At 39.9% G+C, this 19,204-nt stretch overlaps 5 protein-coding genes across 5 annotated transcripts; all 5 read left to right on the top strand.

Annotated features, from left to right (window-relative positions):
* Positions 1-173: 173 nt before the first annotated feature.
* On the top strand, positions 174-1,090 carry LOC148190461 (high choriolytic enzyme 1-like). Its single transcript, XM_088080828.1, has one exon. The coding sequence runs from the start codon at positions 234-236 to the stop codon at positions 1,005-1,007; it is 774 nt and encodes a 257-aa protein (XP_087936954.1). The 5' UTR covers positions 174-233; the 3' UTR covers positions 1,008-1,090.
* Positions 1,091-3,873: 2,783 nt separating this feature from the next.
* On the top strand, positions 3,874-4,867 carry LOC148190460 (high choriolytic enzyme 1-like). The gene has a single exon (XM_088082165.1). The coding sequence runs from the start codon at positions 3,981-3,983 to the stop codon at positions 4,752-4,754; it is 774 nt and encodes a 257-aa protein (XP_087938291.1). The 5' UTR covers positions 3,874-3,980; the 3' UTR covers positions 4,755-4,867.
* Positions 4,868-7,479: 2,612 nt separating this feature from the next.
* Positions 7,480-8,288, top strand: LOC148190459 (high choriolytic enzyme 1-like). Its single transcript, XM_088082160.1, has one exon. It carries the CDS (start codon positions 7,515-7,517, stop codon positions 8,286-8,288), a length of 774 nt encoding a protein of 257 aa, XP_087938286.1. The 5' UTR covers positions 7,480-7,514.
* Positions 8,289-10,127: 1,839 nt separating this feature from the next.
* LOC148190458 (high choriolytic enzyme 1-like) lies at positions 10,128-12,368 on the top strand. The gene has a single exon (XM_088082158.1). It carries the CDS (start codon positions 11,595-11,597, stop codon positions 12,366-12,368), a length of 774 nt encoding a protein of 257 aa, XP_087938284.1. The 5' UTR covers positions 10,128-11,594.
* Positions 12,369-16,056: 3,688 nt separating this feature from the next.
* Positions 16,057-16,928, top strand: LOC121940717 (high choriolytic enzyme 1-like). The gene has a single exon (XM_042483421.2). It carries the CDS (start codon positions 16,155-16,157, stop codon positions 16,926-16,928), a length of 774 nt encoding a protein of 257 aa, XP_042339355.2. The 5' UTR covers positions 16,057-16,154.
* The last annotated feature ends 2,276 nt before the right edge of the window (positions 16,929-19,204 follow it).

Here is a 19,204-nt window from a genome sequence, read left to right as displayed (position 1 = left end):
GAAGCAAAAAGCTTTGTTTTTAACCATGACCAGAAAAAACAAACCATGTTTGAAAAGTAGGTTTGTCTGTGGAGTCCTCCCTTCAGAGGTTTGTTCAGGCCTAGCAGTGTGGACCCCAACCCATAATCCTCCTGCAGAGGAGAGTATAAAGACCCTGGACTGAACTGAGTCAGACATCAAACTTGAAGGAGTCTCTCCACAGAAGCTCCACAACCTCCAGAGCGACCCTGAAGATGACTCTCTCTGCCAGCCTGCTGCTGCTGCTCCTGCTCGGCCTCTCTCAGGCACTTCCTCTCCAGGAGGAGGCAGGCGAAGACACCGTGGACATCACCACCAGGATTCTGACCACCAACAACGGCACAGATGAGCTCCTGCTGGAAGGAGACCTGCTGGCTCCCACAACCAGAAACGCCTTGATGTGCTGGTCCCAGAACTGCCTGTGGAGGAAAGCCTCCAACGGCTTGGTGATGATCCCCTTCACCGTGAGCAGTGACTTCACCAGCTGGGAGAGGCAGCTCATCGACAACGCCATGAAGTCCTTCCACAGCCGCACCTGCCTCCGCTTCGTCCCCCGTCAGAGTGAGTACGACTACATCAGCATCGAGAACAGAGCCGGATGTTTCTCGGCCCTGGGCAGAGCGGGAGGCAGACAGGTGCTCTCTCTCAACAGGCAGGGCTGCCTCTACCACGGCATCATCCAGCACGAGATCAACCACGCTCTGGGCTTCCAGCACGAACAGACCAGGAGCGACCGCGACTACTACGTCAGGATCAACTGGGAGAACATCGACCCGCAGATGGCCTACAACTTCTACAAGCAGAGCACCAACAACCTCAACACTCCCTACGACTACTCCTCCATCATGCACTACGGAAGAACAGCCTTCTCCATCCAGTACGGGAAAGACTCCATCACCCCAATCCCCGACCCCAACGTCCAGATCGGCCAGAGGCAGGGCATGTCCTACTGGGACATTGCCAGGATCAACGCACTCTACGGCTGCTAAATGCAACAAATTCCCACTTTTGCGGTTTATTTTTTTCTGTAATAAATCAAAAGCAACTGTAACCTCTGGAATTAATGCAAAAGATGCCAGTTTCTTTCACCATATTATTTTAAATGTTCGGACAACTGAATATGACTCCCCACATGACTTGAGGATATGTAATAAAAATAATGCAAAATGACTAAGTGCTTACTAGCTTCTTTTTTTCTGTCTTTGTGATTTAAAAAAAAACACACATGCTCACATTAACTCAAATATCTGGTCACTGTGTAATGTGATTGATTGCTAAATGATTTCAGTAGGAATGTCTTCCACTTTGATTTCAAGGGACTGACACAAAAGCCAATGTTTAAGCAAAACGAAAAACAGCCCAGATCAACAAATGCACTCATCGACTATTAGATGGACTTCCATGAAATATTGTACAGATATTAATGGTCATAAGAGGATCAATCTTTCTGACTTTGGTGATCCACCTGACCTTTGAGTACCTCCAGCGCCAGCTAAGGTTTTCCTTTATCCTGTAAAATACCTCAACATCTACTCAATGGACTGGCTCAAAATTACACATTTGTGGTTTTCAGAAGGTGAATCATGCATTTGGTGATCCCCCTGACCTTTCCTCTAGCGACATCATGATGTCAACATCTGTAGTTTGACATGAAATTTCTAAACAACTATTAGATGGATTGTTATGAAATTTGGTGCACACATTCAAAGGTGCAGGGGAGGGTAAACACAAGTATACGGAATATATCCACCTCTTTTTCTAGCCATTTACAGTATACCAACCTATCTGTGAAAAAGCCATTGGGATATATAGGCAAATATTCCCACTTCCTCCTCAGTTACCTTCCCATCTACCTATATAGCCCTGCAAGGTGCAGGAGGTCTGCACTGCCACGCTATGGAGAAGGCTATTTGATATGGATTATAATAGACTAACCAAAAATATATTTAAATTTAATTTACAATGGAATGGAGTGTGGGTAAGGACATGCATGATATGTGTTGTAGATATAGATTTGAGTAATTATTTTCCAGACTAGAAAAAAATTATATTGTAATATTAAAAGAGGGTGTGTTTCATGAGGCTTAACATAACTGGGCAAATGAGATTTGGAGTAAACCAAAGCTATGTACCTACAGTGAAATTCCATATAAATATCTCCTGATAATAATGTCCTGTTTAAGTTGTCAAAGAAAATAAGATCACTTTGTGCTCAGATTATGGCAGGCATATTGCCACTTTATATTGAAACCTGTAGGTATGAAGGGTTGGAAGAAGAAAGTTGAATTTGCCGAATGTGTCAAGAGCTGAAGTTGTGAGGAGCTCCTTTTTCAATTATTCTAAACGTATGTTAACCTGACATCAGCTATCCTACCACCACTATAAAAGAGAATTCTCCTGGTTGTAGCAGGATGCGTATATGATGTCTGTGTGTTTTTGATTTGACAGGGCTATGACCTGAGAAGATATGGTGTGAGGTTTGTGGCAAAATGTTGCAGATGCTGTTCATACCTGTTTAGAGTCCATCTGTTCTATCTGAATAACCCTTACGGCCCGCTTTACTATTACACACTCGTATCGCTCTGCATACAAAATGTGCTTTTCAAAATCAAGCTTTAAAATATATTATACATTAATATTATTTTCTACATTCTTTGCCTTAATCTTTTAGTCAACATCAGTCCTAATCATAAACATCAAATATAATTTATTCTAAAATTTTAAACTTTTAAATGCCAGGTTTTTTGTCATGTCGCCACTATGTTTTTAGAATTTTTAAAAAAGAGTCTTTTATAAAAATTCTAAAAACATAGTGGCGACATGACAAAAACCTAGTGTTTTGTCTTTTTAAAAGACACAAATTAAATCCTTTTCTGTGTACTACATGCAAAGTAAATTTGTTTTTCAATCACAGCCTAAGAAATGTCAATGATCAGCAGCAACATTGATTTTTATACATTATTATTTTTTGTGCAGCGTCAAATACTCACACTCTTACCACTCTGCACACAAATTGGACTTTCCAAAATTAAGCTTTAAAAAATATTATACATTGACATTATTTTCTATTTTGATTAAGTGTATTTTTAATGAACATCAGTCCCGATCATGAATGTAAAATATTTCTTAATTCTCAGAATTTTAACCCCTTAAATGCCAGGTTTTTGTCATGATGCCACTATGTTTTTAGATTATAAAAAAATGGCTGTATATATATATATATATGTGTGTTTTATTCATTTATTTATTTATTTTATTCTTTTTCTTTTTTTTTGATTGTCACAGCCTGAGATATGTCAGTGATTTGCAACAACTGTGATAGTTCACCTAGTGGAAATAGCAAAATAGCATGTATTTTCTTCATATGCCAAATATGGTTAAAGTCATCAGATGGAAAATTGTATTTTACACTTATTGTAGGTGCTGAGCTCCTTGCCTAAAGTTATGCCATATGCATGAACAAAGCCAAAATCATAAAATGAGGAATGATAAGCACGTAAAATGTGCCAAACTGTCCCTAAAGGATAATATATTGGTATTTGTTTACATGCTTACATTTTAATTTTACAAGCAGTTTTATTTTATGGAACAAATAAACAGAAATTTCAAAGGGACATGTGCTCTACATTACTCTGCTTAAATTAAGTCTGGTTCAAAAGACTCGAATGAGTTCTTATTGTTTGAAGACCTTATAAAGTGTTTAGCTGAACATATCCAACCAAAACTACCTAGTAAAGCTTTGTTCATCCATCTAATGAATAAAAATAACAAACCATGTTTGAAAAGTAGGTTTGTCTGTGGAGTCCTCCCTTCAGAGGTTTGTTCAGGCCTAGCAGTGTGGACCCCAACCCATAATCCTCCTGCAGAGGAGAGTATAAAGACCCTGGACTGAACTGAGTCAGACATCAAACTTGAAGGAGTCTCTCCACAGAAGCTCCACAACCTCCAGAGCGACCCTGAAGATGACTCTCTCTGCCAGCCTGCTGCTGCTGCTCCTGCTCGGCCTCTCTCAGGCACTTCCTCTCCAGGAGGAGGCAGGCGAAGACACCGTGGACATCACCACCAGGATTCTGACCACCAACAACGGCACAGATGAGCTCCTGCTGGAAGGAGACCTGCTGGCTCCCACAACCAGAAACGCCTTGATGTGCTGGTCCCAGAACTGCCTGTGGAGGAAAGCCTCCAACGGCTTGGTGATGATCCCCTTCACCGTGAGCAGTGACTTCACCAGCTGGGAGAGGCAGCTCATCGACAACGCCATGAAGTCCTTCCACAGCCGCACCTGCCTCCGCTTCGTCCCCCGTCAGAGTGAGTACGACTACATCAGCATCGAGAACAGAGCCGGATGTTTCTCGGCCCTGGGCAGAGCGGGAGGCAGACAGGTGCTCTCTCTCAACAGGCAGGGCTGCCTCTACCACGGCATCATCCAGCACGAGATCAACCACGCTCTGGGCTTCCAGCACGAACAGACCAGGAGCGACCGCGACTACTACGTCAGGATCAACTGGGAGAACATCGACCCGCAGATGGCCTACAACTTCTACAAGCAGAGCACCAACAACCTCAACACTCCCTACGACTACTCCTCCATCATGCACTACGGAAGAACAGCCTTCTCCATCCAGTACGGGAAAGACTCCATCACCCCAATCCCCGACCCCAACGTCCAGATCGGCCAGAGGCAGGGCATGTCCTACTGGGACATTGCCAGGATCAACGCACTCTACGGCTGCTAAATGCAACAAATTCCCACTTTTGCGGTTTATTTTTTTCTGTAATAAATCAAAAGCAACTGTAACCTCTGGAATTAATGCAAAAGATGCCAGTTTCTTTCACCATATTATTTTAAATGTTCGGACAACTGAATATGACTCCCCACATGACTTGAGGATATGTAATAAAAATAATGCAAAATGACTAAGTGCTTACTAGCTTCTTTTTTTCTGTCTTTGTGATTTAAAAAAAACACACATGCTCACATTAACTCAAATATCTGGTCATTGTGTAATGTGATTGATTGCTAAATGATTTCAGTAGGAATGTCTTCACTTTGATTTCAAGGGACTGACACAAAAGCCAATGTTTAAGCAAAACGAAAAACAGCCCAGATCAACAAATGCACTCATCGACTATTAGATGGACTTCCATGAAATATTGTACAGATATTAATGGTCATAAGACGATCAATCTTTCTGACTTTGGTGATCCACCTGACCTTTGAGTACCTCCACGCGCCAGCTAAGGTTTTCCTTTATCCTGTAAAATACCTCAACATCTACTCAATGGACTGGCTCAAAATTACACATTTGTGGTTTTCAGAAGGTGAATCATGCATTTGGTGATCCCCCTGACCTTTCCTCTAGCGACATCATGATGTCAACATCTGTAGTTTGACATGAAATTTCTAAACAACTATTAGATGGATTGTTATGAAATTTGGTGCACACATTCAAAGGTGCAGGGGAGGGTAAACACAAGTATACGGAATATATCCACCTCTTTTTCTAGCCATTTACAGTATACCAACCTATCTGTGAAAAAGCCATTGGGATATATAGGCAAATATTCCCACTTCCTCCTCAGTTACCTTCCCATCTACCTATATACCCCTGCAAGGTGCAGGAGGTCTGCACTGCCACACTATGAATATTAAAAGAGGGTGTGTTTCATGAGGCTTAACATAACTGGGCAAATGAGATTTGGAGTAAACCAAAGCTATGTACCTACAGTGAAATTCCATATAAATATCTCCTGATAATAATGTCCTGTTTAAGTTGTCAAAGAAAATAAGATCACTTTGTGCTCAGATTATGGCAGGCATATTGCCACTTTATATTGAAACCTGTAGGTATGAAGGGTTGGAAGAAGAAAGTTGAATTTGCCGAATGTGTCAAGAGCTGAAGTTGTGAGGAGCTCCTTTTTTCAATTATTCTAAACGTATGTTAACCTGACATCAGCTATCCTACCACCACTATAAAAAGAGAATTCTCCTGGTTGTAGCAGGATGCGTATATGATGTCTGTGTGTTTTTGATTTGACAGGGCTATGACCTGAGAAGATATGGTGTGAGGTTTGTGGCAAAATGTTGCAGATGCTGTTCATACCTGTTTAGAGTCCATCTGTTCTATCTGAATAACCCTTACGGCCCGCTTTACTATTACACACTCGTATCGCTCTGCATACAAAATGTGCTTTTCAAAATCAAGCTTTAAAATATATTATACATTAATATTATTTTCTACATTCTTTGCCTTAATCTTTTAGTCAACATCAGTCCTAATCATAAACATCAAATATAATTTATTCTAAAAATTTTAAACTTTTAAATGCCAGGTTTTTGTCATGCAGCCACTATGTTTTTACAAAAAATAAAAATAAAAACCCACATAAATTAAATCCTTTTCTGTGTACTACATGCAAAGTAAATTTGTTTTTCAATCACAGCCTAAGAAATGTCAATGATTAGCAGCAACATTGATTTTTATACATTATTATTTTTTGTGCAGCGTCAAATACTCACACTCTTACCACTCTGCACACAAATTGGACTTTCCAAAATTAAGCTTTAAAAAATATTATACATTGACATTATTTTCTATTTTGATTAAGTTTATTTTTAATGAACATCAGTCCCGATCATGAATGTAAAATATTTCTTAATTCTCAGAATTTTAACCCCTTAAATGCCAGGTTTTTGTCATGATGCCACTATGTTTTTAGATTATAAAAAATGGCTGTATATAAATATATATGTGTGTTTTTATTCATTTATTTATTTATTTTTATTTTTTATTCTTTTTTTTTTTTTGATTGTCACAGCCTGAGATATGTCAGTGATTTGCAACAACTGTGATAGTTCACCTAGTGGAAATAGCAAAATAGCATGTATTTTCTTCATATGCCAAATATGGTTAAAGTCATCAGATGGAAAATTGTATTTTACACTTATTGTAGGTGCTGAGCTCCTTGCCTAAAGTTATGCCATATGCATGAACAAAGCCAAAATCATAAAAATGAGGAATGATAAGCACGTAAAATGTGCCAAACTGTCCCTAAAGGATAATATATTGGTATTTGTTTACATGCTTACATTTTAATTTTACAAGCAGTTTTATTTTATGGAACAAATAAACAGAAATTTCAAAGGGACATGTGCTCTACATTACTCTGCTTAAATTAAGTCTGGTTCAAAAGACTCGAATGAGTTCTTATTGTTTGAAGACCTTATAAAGTGTTTAGCTGAACATATCCAACCAAAACTACCTAGTAAAGCTTTGTTCATCCATCTAATGAATAAAAATAACAAACCATGTTTGAAAAGTAGGTTTGTCTGTGGAGTCCTCCTTCAGAGGTTTGTTCAGGCCTAGCAGTGTGGACCCCAACCCATAATCCTCCTGCAGAGGAGAGTATAAAGACCCTGGACTGAACTGAGTCAGACATCAAACTTGAAGGAGTCTCTCCACAGAAGCTCCACAACCTCCAGAGCGACCCTGAAGATGACTCTCTCTGCCAGCCTGCTGCTGCTGCTCCTGCTCGGCCTCTCTCAGGCACTTCCTCTCCAGGAGGAGGCAGGCGAAGACACCGTGGACATCACCACCAGGATTCTGACCACCAACAACGGCACAGATGAGCTCCTGCTGGAAGGAGACCTGCTGGCTCCCACAACCAGAAACGCCTTGATGTGCTGGTCCCAGAACTGCCTGTGGAGGAAAGCCTCCAACGGCTTGGTGATGATCCCCTTCACCGTGAGCAGTGACTTCACCAGCTGGGAGAGGCAGCTCATCGACAACGCCATGAAGTCCTTCCACAGCCGCACCTGCCTCCGCTTCGTCCCCCGTCAGAGTGAGTACGACTACATCAGCATCGAGAACAGAGCCGGATGTTTCTCGGCCCTGGGCAGAGCGGGAGGCAGACAGGTGCTCTCTCTCAACAGGCAGGGCTGCCTCTACCACGGCATCATCCAGCACGAGATCAACCACGCTCTGGGCTTCCAGCACGAACAGACCAGGAGCGACCGCGACTACTACGTCAGGATCAACTGGGAGAACATCGACCCGCAGATGGCCTACAACTTCTACAAGCAGAGCACCAACAACCTCAACACTCCCTACGACTACTCCTCCATCATGCACTACGGAAGAACAGCCTTCTCCATCCAGTACGGGAAAGACTCCATCACCCCAATCCCCGACCCCAACGTCCAGATCGGCCAGAGGCAGGGCATGTCCTACTGGGACATTGCCAGGATCAACGCACTCTACGGCTGCTAAATGCAACAAATTCCCACTTTTGCGGTTTATTTTTCTGTAATAAATCAAAAGCAACTGTAACCTCTGGAATTAATGCAAAAGATGCCAGTTTCTTTCACCATATTATTTTAAATGTTCGGACAACTGAATATGACTCCCCACATGACTTGAGGATATGTAATAAAAATAATGCAAAATGACTAAGTGCTTACTAGCTTCTTTTTTTCTGTCTTTGTGATTTAAAAAAAACACACATGCTCACATTAACTCAAATATCTGGTCATTGTGTAATGTGATTGATTGCTAAATGATTTCAGTAGGAATGTCTTCACTTTGATTTCAAGGGACTGACACAAAAGCCAATGTTTAAGCAAAACGAAAAACAGCCCAGATCAACAAATGCACTCATCGACTATTAGATGGACTTCCATGAAATATTGTACAGATATTAATGGTCATAAGACGATCAATCTTTCTGACTTTGGTGATCCACCTGACCTTTGAGTACCTCCACGCGCCAGCTAAGGTTTTCCTTTATCCTGTAAAATACCTCAACATCTACTCAATGGACTGGCTCAAAATTACACATTTGTGGTTTTCAGAAGGTGAATCATGCATTTGGTGATCCCCCTGACCTTTCCTCTAGCGACATCATGATGTCAACATCTGTAGTTTGACATGAAATTTCTAAACAACTATTAGATGGATTGTTATGAAATTTGGTGCACACATTCAAAGGTGCAGGGGAGGGTAAACACAAGTATACGGAATATATCCACCTCTTTTTCTAGCCATTTACAGTATACCAACCTATCTGTGAAAAAGCCATTGGGATACAGAGGCAAATATTCCCACTTCCTCCTCAGTTACCTTCCCATCTACCTATATACCCCTGCAAGGTGCAGGAGGTCTGCACTGCCACACTATGAATATTAAAAGAGGGTGTGTTTCATGAGGCTTAACATAACTGGGCAAATGAGATTTGGAGTAAACCAAAGCTATGTACCTACAGTGAAATTCCATATAAATATCTCCTGATAATAATGTCCTGTTTAAGTTGTCGAAGAAAATAAGATCACTTTGTGCTCAGATTATGGCAGGCATATTGCCACTTTATATTAAAACCTGTAGGTATGAAGGGTTGGAAGAAGAAAGTTGAATTTGCCGAATGTGTGACCTTAAAGAAATAGAAAATGAGTATCACTTTGGCCTGTTTTATCCTTTTTATCTGAAGATTGGTGAGGAATTGTTTACTAATACAAAGACCGATGTAGATTTGATAAATATTGATGACTTACAGCAACTGACCTGGCTGTTTGAGAAAGACACATTTAAGTTAGCAACTTATTTAGAGAAAGCTTGGGACATTAGGAAGGAAGCAATTGTTCCTGTAGGTGTACAATGTGTATTTAGGTATTTTTAGTAGCCAATGTATTTATTCTATTCTTTTTTTCTTTGTAGAATTTTGTATTTGTTGTTCAGTTGCAATTATGATTTTTGGCCAGCAATACTGGAAGCTATCTTCATGTAATGAAATATGTACTGTGGACTAAAAAAAGAAGATTATGATGATGATGATGATGATACTTTGGTTTATGACCAGATTCCACAAGAACTAATGACATTCCCATCAGCCTCACGTATACTTTATGTTTATTGCTATTAGCAAATGTTAGCAAGCTAACATGCTAAACCATGACTGTAGACATGGAAAACGTGAGTCAAGAGCTGAAGTTGTGAGGAGCTCCTTTTTTCAATTATTCTAAACGTATGTTAACCTGACATCAGCTATCCTACCACCACTATAAAAAGAGAATTCTCCTGGTTGTAGCAGGATGCGTATATGATGTCTGTGTGTTTTTGATTTGACAGGGCTATGACCTGAGAAGATATGGTGTGAGGTTTGTGGCAAAATGTTGCAGATGCTGTTCATACCTGTTTAGAGTCCATCTGTTCTATCTGAATAACCCTTACGGCCCGCTTTACTATTACACACTCGTATCGCTCTGCATACAAAATGTGCTTTTCAAAATCAAGCTTTAAAATATATTATACATTAATATTATTTTCTACATTCTTTGCCTTAATCTTTTAGTCAACATCAGTCCTAATCATAAACATCAAATATAATTTATTCTAAAAATTTTAAACTTTTAAATGCCAGGTTTTTGTCATGCAGCCACTATGTTTTTACAAAAAATAAAAATAAAAACCCACATAAATTAAATCCTTTTCTGTGTACTACATGCAAAGTAAATTTGTTTTTCAATCACAGCCTAAGAAATGTCAATGATCAGCAGCAACATTGATTTTTATACATTATTATTTTTTGTGCAGCGTCAAATACTCACACTCTTACCACTCTGCACACAAATTGGACTTTCCAAAATTAAGCTTTAAAAAATATTATACATTGACATTATTTTCTATTTTGATTAAGTTTATTTTTAATGAACATCAGTCCCGATCATGAATGTAAAATATTTCTTAATTCTCAGAATTTTAACCCCTTAAATGCCAGGTTTTTGTCATGATGCCACTATGTTTTTAGATTATAAAAAATGGCTGTATATAAATATATATGTGTGTTTTTATTCATTTATTTATTTATTTTTATTTTTTATTCTTTTTTTTTTTTGATTGTCACAGCCTGAGATATGTCAATGATTTGCAACAACTGTGATAGTTCACCTAGTGGAAATAGCAAAATAGCATGTATTTTCTTCATATGCCAAATATGGTTAAAGTCATCAGATGGAAAATTGTATTTTACACTTATTGTAGGTGCTGAGCTCCTTGCCTAAAGTTATGCCATATGCATGAACAAAGCCAAAATCATAAAAATGAGGAATGATAAGCACGTAAAATGTGCCAAACTGTCCCTAAAGGATAATATATTGGTATTTGTTTACATGCTTACATTTTAATTTTACAAGCAGTTTTATTATATGGAACAAATAAACAGAAATTTCAAAGGGACATGTGCTCTACATTACTCTGCTTAAATTAAGTCTGGTTCAAAAGACTCGAATGAGTTCTTATTGTTTGAAGACCTTATAAAGTGTTTAGCTGAACACATCCAACCAAAACTACCTAGTAAAGCTTTGTTCATCCATCTAATGAATAAAAATAACAAACCATGTTTGAAAAGTAGGTTTGTCTGTGGAGTCCTCCCTTCAGAGGTTTGTTCAGGCCTAGCAGTGTGGACCCCAACCCATAATCCTCCTGCAGAGGAGAGTATAAAGACCCTGGACTGAACTGAGTCAGACATCAAACTTGAAGGAGTCTCTCCACAGAAGCTCCACAACCTCCAGAGCGACCCTGAAGATGACTCTCTCTGCCAGCCTGCTGCTGCTGCTCCTGCTCGGCCTCTCTCAGGCACTTCCTCTCCAGGAGGAGGCAGGCGAAGACACCGTGGACATCACCACCAGGATTCTGACCACCAACAACGGCACAGATGAGCTCCTGCTGGAAGGAGACCTGCTGGCTCCCACAACCAGAAACGCCTTGATGTGCTGGTCCCAGAACTGCCTGTGGAGGAAAGCCTCCAACGGCTTGGTGATGATCCCCTTCACCGTGAGCAGTGACTTCACCAGCTGGGAGAGGCAGCTCATCGACAACGCCATGAAGTCCTTCCACAGCCGCACCTGCCTCCGCTTCGTCCCCCGTCAGAGTGAGTACGACTACATCAGCATCGAGAACAGAGCCGGATGTTTCTCGGCCCTGGGCAGAGCGGGAGGCAGACAGGTGCTCTCTCTCAACAGGCAGGGCTGCCTCTACCACGGCATCATCCAGCACGAGATCAACCACGCTCTGGGCTTCCAGCACGAACAGACCAGGAGCGACCGCGACTACTACGTCAGGATCAACTGGGAGAACATCAACCCGCAGATGGCCTACAACTTCTACAAGCAGAGCACCAACAACCTCAACACTCCCTACGACTACTCCTCCATCATGCACTACGGAAGAACAGCCTTCTCCATCCAGTACGGGAAAGACTCCATCACCCCAATCCCCGACCCCAACGTCCAGATCGGCCAGAGGCAGGGCATGTCCTACTGGGACATTGCCAGGATCAACGCACTCTATGGCTGCTAAATGCAACAAATTCCCACTTTTGCGGTTTATTTTTTTCTGTAATAAATCAAAAGCAACTGTAACCTCTGGAATTAATGCAAAAGATGCCAGTTTCTTTCACCATATTATTTTAAATGTTCGGACAACTGAATATGACTCCCCACATGACTTGAGGATATGTAATAAAAATAATGCAAAATGACTAACTGCTTACTAGCTTCTTGTTTTCTGTCTTTGTGATTTAAAAAAAACACACATGCTCACATTAACTCAAATATCTGGTCATTGTGTAATGTGACTGATTGCTAAATGATTTCAGTAGGAATGTCTTCCACTTTGATTTCAAGGGACTGACACAAAAGCCAATGTTTAAGCAAAACGAAAAACAGCCCAGATCAACAAATGCACTCATCGACTATTAGATGGACTTCCATGAAATATTGTACAGATATTAATGGTCATAAGAGGATCAATCTTTCTGACTTTGGTGATCCACCTGACCTTAGTGTAGCTCCACGCGGCAGTAAAAGTTTTCCTTTATCCTGTAAAATACCTCAACATCTACTCAATGGACTGGCTCAAAATTACACATTTGTGGTTTTCAGAAGGTGAATCATGCATTTGGTGATCCCCCTAACCTTTCCTCTAGCGACATCATGATGTCGACAACTGTAGTTTGACATGAAATTTCTAAATAACTATTAGATGGATTGTTATGAAATTTGGTGCACACATTCAAAGGTGCAGGGGAGGGTAAACACAAGTATACGGAATATATCCACCTCTTTTTCTAGCCATTTACAGTATACCAACCTATCTGTGAAAAAGCCATTGGGATACAGAGGCAAATATTCCCACTTCCTCCTCAGTTACCTTCCCATCTACCTATATAGCCCTGCAAAGTGCGGGAGATCTGCACTGCCACGCTATGGAGAAGGCTATTTGATATGGATTATAATAGACTAACCAAAAATATATTTAAATTTAATTTACAATGGAATGGAGTGTGGGTAAGGACATGCATGATATGTGTTGTAGATATAGATTTGAGTAATTATTTTCCAGACTAGAAAAAAATTATATTGTAATATTAAAGGAGGGTGTGTTTCATGAGGCTAATCATAAGTGGAAATCCATGAAATTCTATATAAATATCCACTGAAAATAATGTCCTGTTTAAGTTGTCGAAGAAAATATGCTCAGATTAGTGCAGGCATACTGCCACTTTGTAATGAAACCTGTAGGTATGAAGGGTTGGAAGAAGAAAGTCAAATTTGCCTAACAGGGCTATGACTTGAGAAGATATGGTGTGAGGGTTGTGGCAAAATGTTGCAGATGCTGTTCATACCTGTTTAGAGTCCATCTGTTCTATCTGATTAACCCTTACGGCCCGCTTTACTATTACACACTCGTATCGCTCTGCATACAAAATGTGCTTTTCAAAATCAAGCTTTAAAATATATTATACATTAATAATATTTTCTACTTTCTTTGATCTTTGAGTCAACATCAGTCCTAATCAAAAACATAAAGAATAATTTATTTTCAAAATTTTAAACCTTTAAACACTAGGTTTTTGTCATGTCGCCACTATGTTTTTAGAATTTTTAAAAAAGAGTCTTTTTTAAAAATTCTAAAAACATAGTGGCGACATGACAAAAACCTAGTGTTGTGTCTTTTTAAAAGACACAAATTGAATTATTTTCTGTGTACTACATGCAAAGTAGATTTTTTTTTTCAAACGCAGCTTAAGAAATGTCACTAATTAGCAGCAACATTGTTTTTTATTATTTTTTGTGCAGTGTCAAATACTCAAACTCTTACCGCTCTGCACACAAATTGCACTTTCCAAAATTAAGCTTTAAAAAATGTTATACATTAACATTATTTTCTATTTTGATTGAGTTTATTTTTAATAAACATCAGCTCCAATCATGAATATAAAATATTACTCATTTTCAGAATTTTAACCCCTTAAATGCCAGGTTTTTGTCATGATGCCACTATGTTTTTAGATTATAAAAACAGTTTTATACACACATATATATATATATATATATATATATATATGTACTGTATATATTTATTTGATTGAGTTATTTATTCATTTATTTATTTATTTATTTTTATTTTCACAGCCTGGGATATGTCAGTGATTTGCTCCAACTGTGACAGTGCACCTAGTGGAAATAGCAAAATAGCATGTATTTTATCTATATGCCAAATATGGCTAAAAATTGACATCATCAGGTGGAAAATAGTAAAAATTACTCATTCCAAAGCCAAAGCCCACAATGACACCCAAAAATAATACAATGCATGATTTTTTAGGCTTTGATGGCTGTGGCATCATAAATTGCAGTTTGAATGGGTTTCAATGGTGGATTTTGTGCACTTAAAAGTACGAATGCAACACTTGTGTTTACACAGTGTATTTTACACTAATTGTAGGCGCTGAGCTAGAAATTCAGGAATAAAAAAAAATAAAAAATACACATCCTTACCAAAGTTGATGGTGTATGCATGAACACAACCAAAATGATCAATAATTAGGAACGATAAGCACGTAAAATGTGCCAAACAGTCCATAAGGGATAACACTGAACCATTCTCAGACGACTGTGGGCTATGACAACGGCAGGGCATGTACATAGATGCAGCAGTCAGTAGCTCCTCATATCCTTGCTACTTTTTTGCTGTATTTTTCTATTTTATCGGCTTTATGGCCCCTTCTGCTGAGGCATGACTTTTCTCCGACAGAGAAGCACTTATCAATATCAGGGAAAGTTGTGTGGGGCTTGGACTGAATGCAGCAGATCGTGAGAGGATCTCCACCAACAGCATACACCAAGCACCCAGTCAGACCAAAGGGGAGAAATGAAACCGAAAGCGCCGGACAAAGAGAGGGAGGAAAGCCTGCATCAGGGCAAGGCTGACCACACTTGGACCGAGAGTTTCTCCTCAGACGAGCCTTCTTCTGGCCAATGTCCGGTGGCAGGAGAATAAAGTAGATGAGATGTGATTGAGGCTCACTCAGCAAAGGGGAAATCAGAGACTGCTCTGCGCACATCTTCACAGAGATGTGGTTAACCTCTAAAATACCAGATCAAGCTGTTGCACTGGATAGACAGACCTTGTTGGGAGCCATAAGGACACAAGATTCTGATGTATATTCAAAAAAGGACTGCAGGAATCTTATGATGCCACCAGCAGCAACATGCCCAAAGAACCAGATGGAATTTTCATAGTAGCTGCTGATTTTTATCAACTCATCCTTCACCTCCAAAGATGTAGCAGTATCAAGAACAAATGCAATTTTGTTTTTTAAAACTTTGTTTAAAAAATGACCGATAAATCTACCTTTGACGTTCAAAATTGGTATTTGGTCACATCCTAACATTTTAATTGTACAAGCAGTTCTATTATATGGAACAAATATCAAACAGAAATTTCAAAGGGACGTGCTCTACATTACTCTGCTCGAAATTAAGTTTGGTTCAAAAGACTCGAATGAGTTATTATTGTTTGAAGACCTTATAAAGTGTTTAGCTGAACATATCCAACCAAAACTACCTAGAAAAGCTTTGTTCATCCATCTAATGAATAAAAATAACAAACCATGTTTGAAAAGTAGGTTTGTCTGTGGAGTCCTCCCTTCAGAGGTTTGTTCAGGCCTAGCAGTGTGGACCCCAACCCATAATCCTCCTGCAGAGGAGAGTATAAAGACCCTGGACTGAACTGAGTCAGACATCAAACTTGAAGGAGTCTCTCCACAGAAGCTCCACAACCTCCAGAGCGACCCTGAAGATGACTCTCTCTGCCAGCCTGCTGCTGCTGCTCCTGCTCGGCCTCTCTCAGGCACTTCCTCTCCAGGAGGAGGCAGGCGAAGACACCGTGGACATCACCACCAGGATTCTGACCACCAACAACGGCACAGATGAGCTCCTGCTGGAAGGAGACCTGCTGGCTCCCACAACCAGAAACGCCTTGATGTGCTGGTCCCAGAACTGCCTGTGGAGGAAAGCCTCCAACGGCTTGGTGATGATCCCCTTCACCGTGAGCAGTGACTTCACCAGCTGGGAGAGGCAGCTCATCGACAACGCCATGAAGTCCTTCCACAGCCGCACCTGCCTCCGCTTCGTCCCCCGTCAGAGTGAGTACGACTACATCAGCATCGAGAACAGAGCCGGATGTTTCTCGGCCCTGGGCAGAGCGGGAGGCAGACAGGTGCTCTCTCTCAACAGGCAGGGCTGCCTCTACCACGGCATCATCCAGCACGAGATCAACCACGCTCTGGGCTTCCAGCACGAACAGACCAGGAGCGACCGCGACTACTACGTCAGGATCAACTGGGAGAACATCGACCCGCAGATGGCCTACAACTTCTACAAGCAGAGCACCAACAACCTCAACACTCCCTACGACTACTCCTCCATCATGCACTACGGAAGAACAGCCTTCTCCATCCAGTACGGGAAAGACTCCATCACCCCAATCCCCGACCCCAACGTCCAGATCGGCCAGAGGCAGGGCATGTCCTACTGGGACATTGCCAGGATCAACGCACTCTACGGCTGCTAATTATAAATGAGCCAAATGTTACAAAAATTCACTTTTCTAAACCTACTATACTTTTGATTCCAGTTTCTTCTAGTAAATTCTTGCAATATTCTACAATAAATTCAGTGCAAAATAATTATATAAATATTTTATGGGTTTTTTTGTTACATACACACACATTAGCACAAACATGCAAATCTGGGCTGGGACTCACAGATCCTCTCAAAAAAAACATGCTGCAGGCGTCACATCTGATGGTGTAAACTACTGTAAATTAACAGGAACACTCACAGCCTTTCAGAAAGTCATCTGAAGAGCTGTTCCTCTTTTTAGCTCCACAATGAAACAGGTGTTCAGATCCTATAGCCCAGTGGGGGTGTGATGTGTGTGGGTGGGTGAAGGTGGGGGGCTACATCTGCTGTTTTAAAGCAAGTGATAATAGATATCAACCTTCAAGATAATGTTTGTACAATGCAGTCTAGGTTTCTTTTTTAGAAGTGGTTGAGTTATTGCTCACTTCAGGTTTTCTTTGGTTCATGCTGAACCTTGGATGAACTGTGGGGTGATAACAGATTTTTTTACCCTTTACCCTAGTGAGAGGCAGCCATTGCGTGTTCATCCCATCTGTTTTCATCTTCCTGTGGTATCTCTCACCTCGGCTGCCTGCCCGCCAACTATCTCTGCCATGAAGTGAGGACATTTCCTACAGGCTTCACAATGCATATGGAGGAGGCTCCTCCCAGGCACAGCAGACAGGCAGAAAGCTGCCTCTAAAACGCTCGGTTCTACAAATAAATGTCCCTCACTGGAAAGATGAGTGCAACAGCAAAATGCACACTGTGAAAACAGTTTGCTCTTAAACTTCTGAAATGCAGCAGCACCACATTTCTAAGGATAGCATCTAAGGATAACTGATCAGGAGATAAAACATCATGTTCTTTGCAGGCTTAAACCTTTGAAACATTGAGCAGCATCACTTTTCTTGTGCTTCTTTTAGATGCCTTTCACAAGGATGGAAACCTTTTAAACCCTGAGCAAACTGGTGCTATTTCGTTGAAAAAACACGGGCAGTAAAGGCAATAACCAACTTCATCAGAAATGTTCCACAAATTGCAAGAAATAAGTGTATTTATAAAATTATTTTTGGACTATAGGGGAAAATGTCTTGGTTAAAAAAAAGAAGAAGAAAGATTTATAATTCTAATAATTACATATCAAAAATTATGTTACAGATTTTTTTTATTTTATTTTCAAGCACCTTTTTTTTTACCAGTTAATTGCCTTGTGTGTTTGTTTTTCACTTTTTTCTTTCTTTTTCTCCCAAATTTTCAGGTAATTTTCTTGTACTTTTCACTAATTTCTTGATAATTTTTGGGTCATTTCTTCTCAAGTTGCTCATTGCCTTCTGCTCCTTAAAAGAAATCAAGCCAATCAGTTCAGGTATAAAAGGATAAAGTAAATATGTTGAACAAAACATACTATGCTGTAGTTAAAATAATATCCTATTTTCCACTAAAAAAGCCAAAGAAAGCAGAATAGAAGCCTGCTATCATTGAATTATGACAAAAGACACCATGATGTAGAAGAAGCACAGCCCTTTCATTGTGTTTATCTCTAGATAAAGTGAGCTAAGGGTCTTAAATGTAAATACCCATCACTGTATAGCATTTACGTGTTATAGCCTGTTCTTTGATGCCCTCTGGTGGCCATTGAAGTTCATGTCAATAAGAATTTAATTAATCTATTCATCCATTAGCTGTACTTGTTTATAGTTGAGGGGGAGCCAGAGCCAATCCCAGCTGACACGAAGTCAGGAGGCGGGGAAACACTTTGTTCAGTTTAATTCAATACAGTTCAGTTCAATCAATCAATCGGCCGTATTGGAATTGGTGATCAATCAGTAATGTAAGAAGTATTCACATCCCTTACCTTACAACGCAAAAACACCACAACATAAAATAATCCATCCATCCACATGTAAAAGCCCAGCATTTGAACTGTACTGTACTTGAGAAAAAGATCATCGCATCATCCTCTCATTGCATTTCAAGTATAAAGTACTCATTGTGCAGAATCATTTACCCATGTATGTTTAGCCCTTTGAAACCTGAATAAATTGGCCTGATTCCTTTCAAAAACAAGGGAATAGGACAATATCAACACAATGAAAAATGGCAAAAAAGCAAGAAATACAGAAAAAGTTACAAGAAAATTACCTGAAAGTAAGAGAAAATTATCTAAGTCTATCTAACAACAAGAAAAACAAGACATTTTTTTCAATTTTTTTTTTTCAGTAA

Source organism: Plectropomus leopardus, chromosome 1 (genome assembly GCF_026936395.1).
Source record: "Plectropomus leopardus strain MGB_pleo_1.0 chromosome 1, ASM2693639v1, whole genome shotgun sequence".
Lineage (NCBI taxonomy): Eukaryota > Metazoa > Chordata > Actinopteri > Perciformes > Serranidae > Plectropomus > Plectropomus leopardus.
Note: the sequence above shows the minus strand (reverse complement) of the source record. Positions and strands in the feature narration are given on the sequence as shown.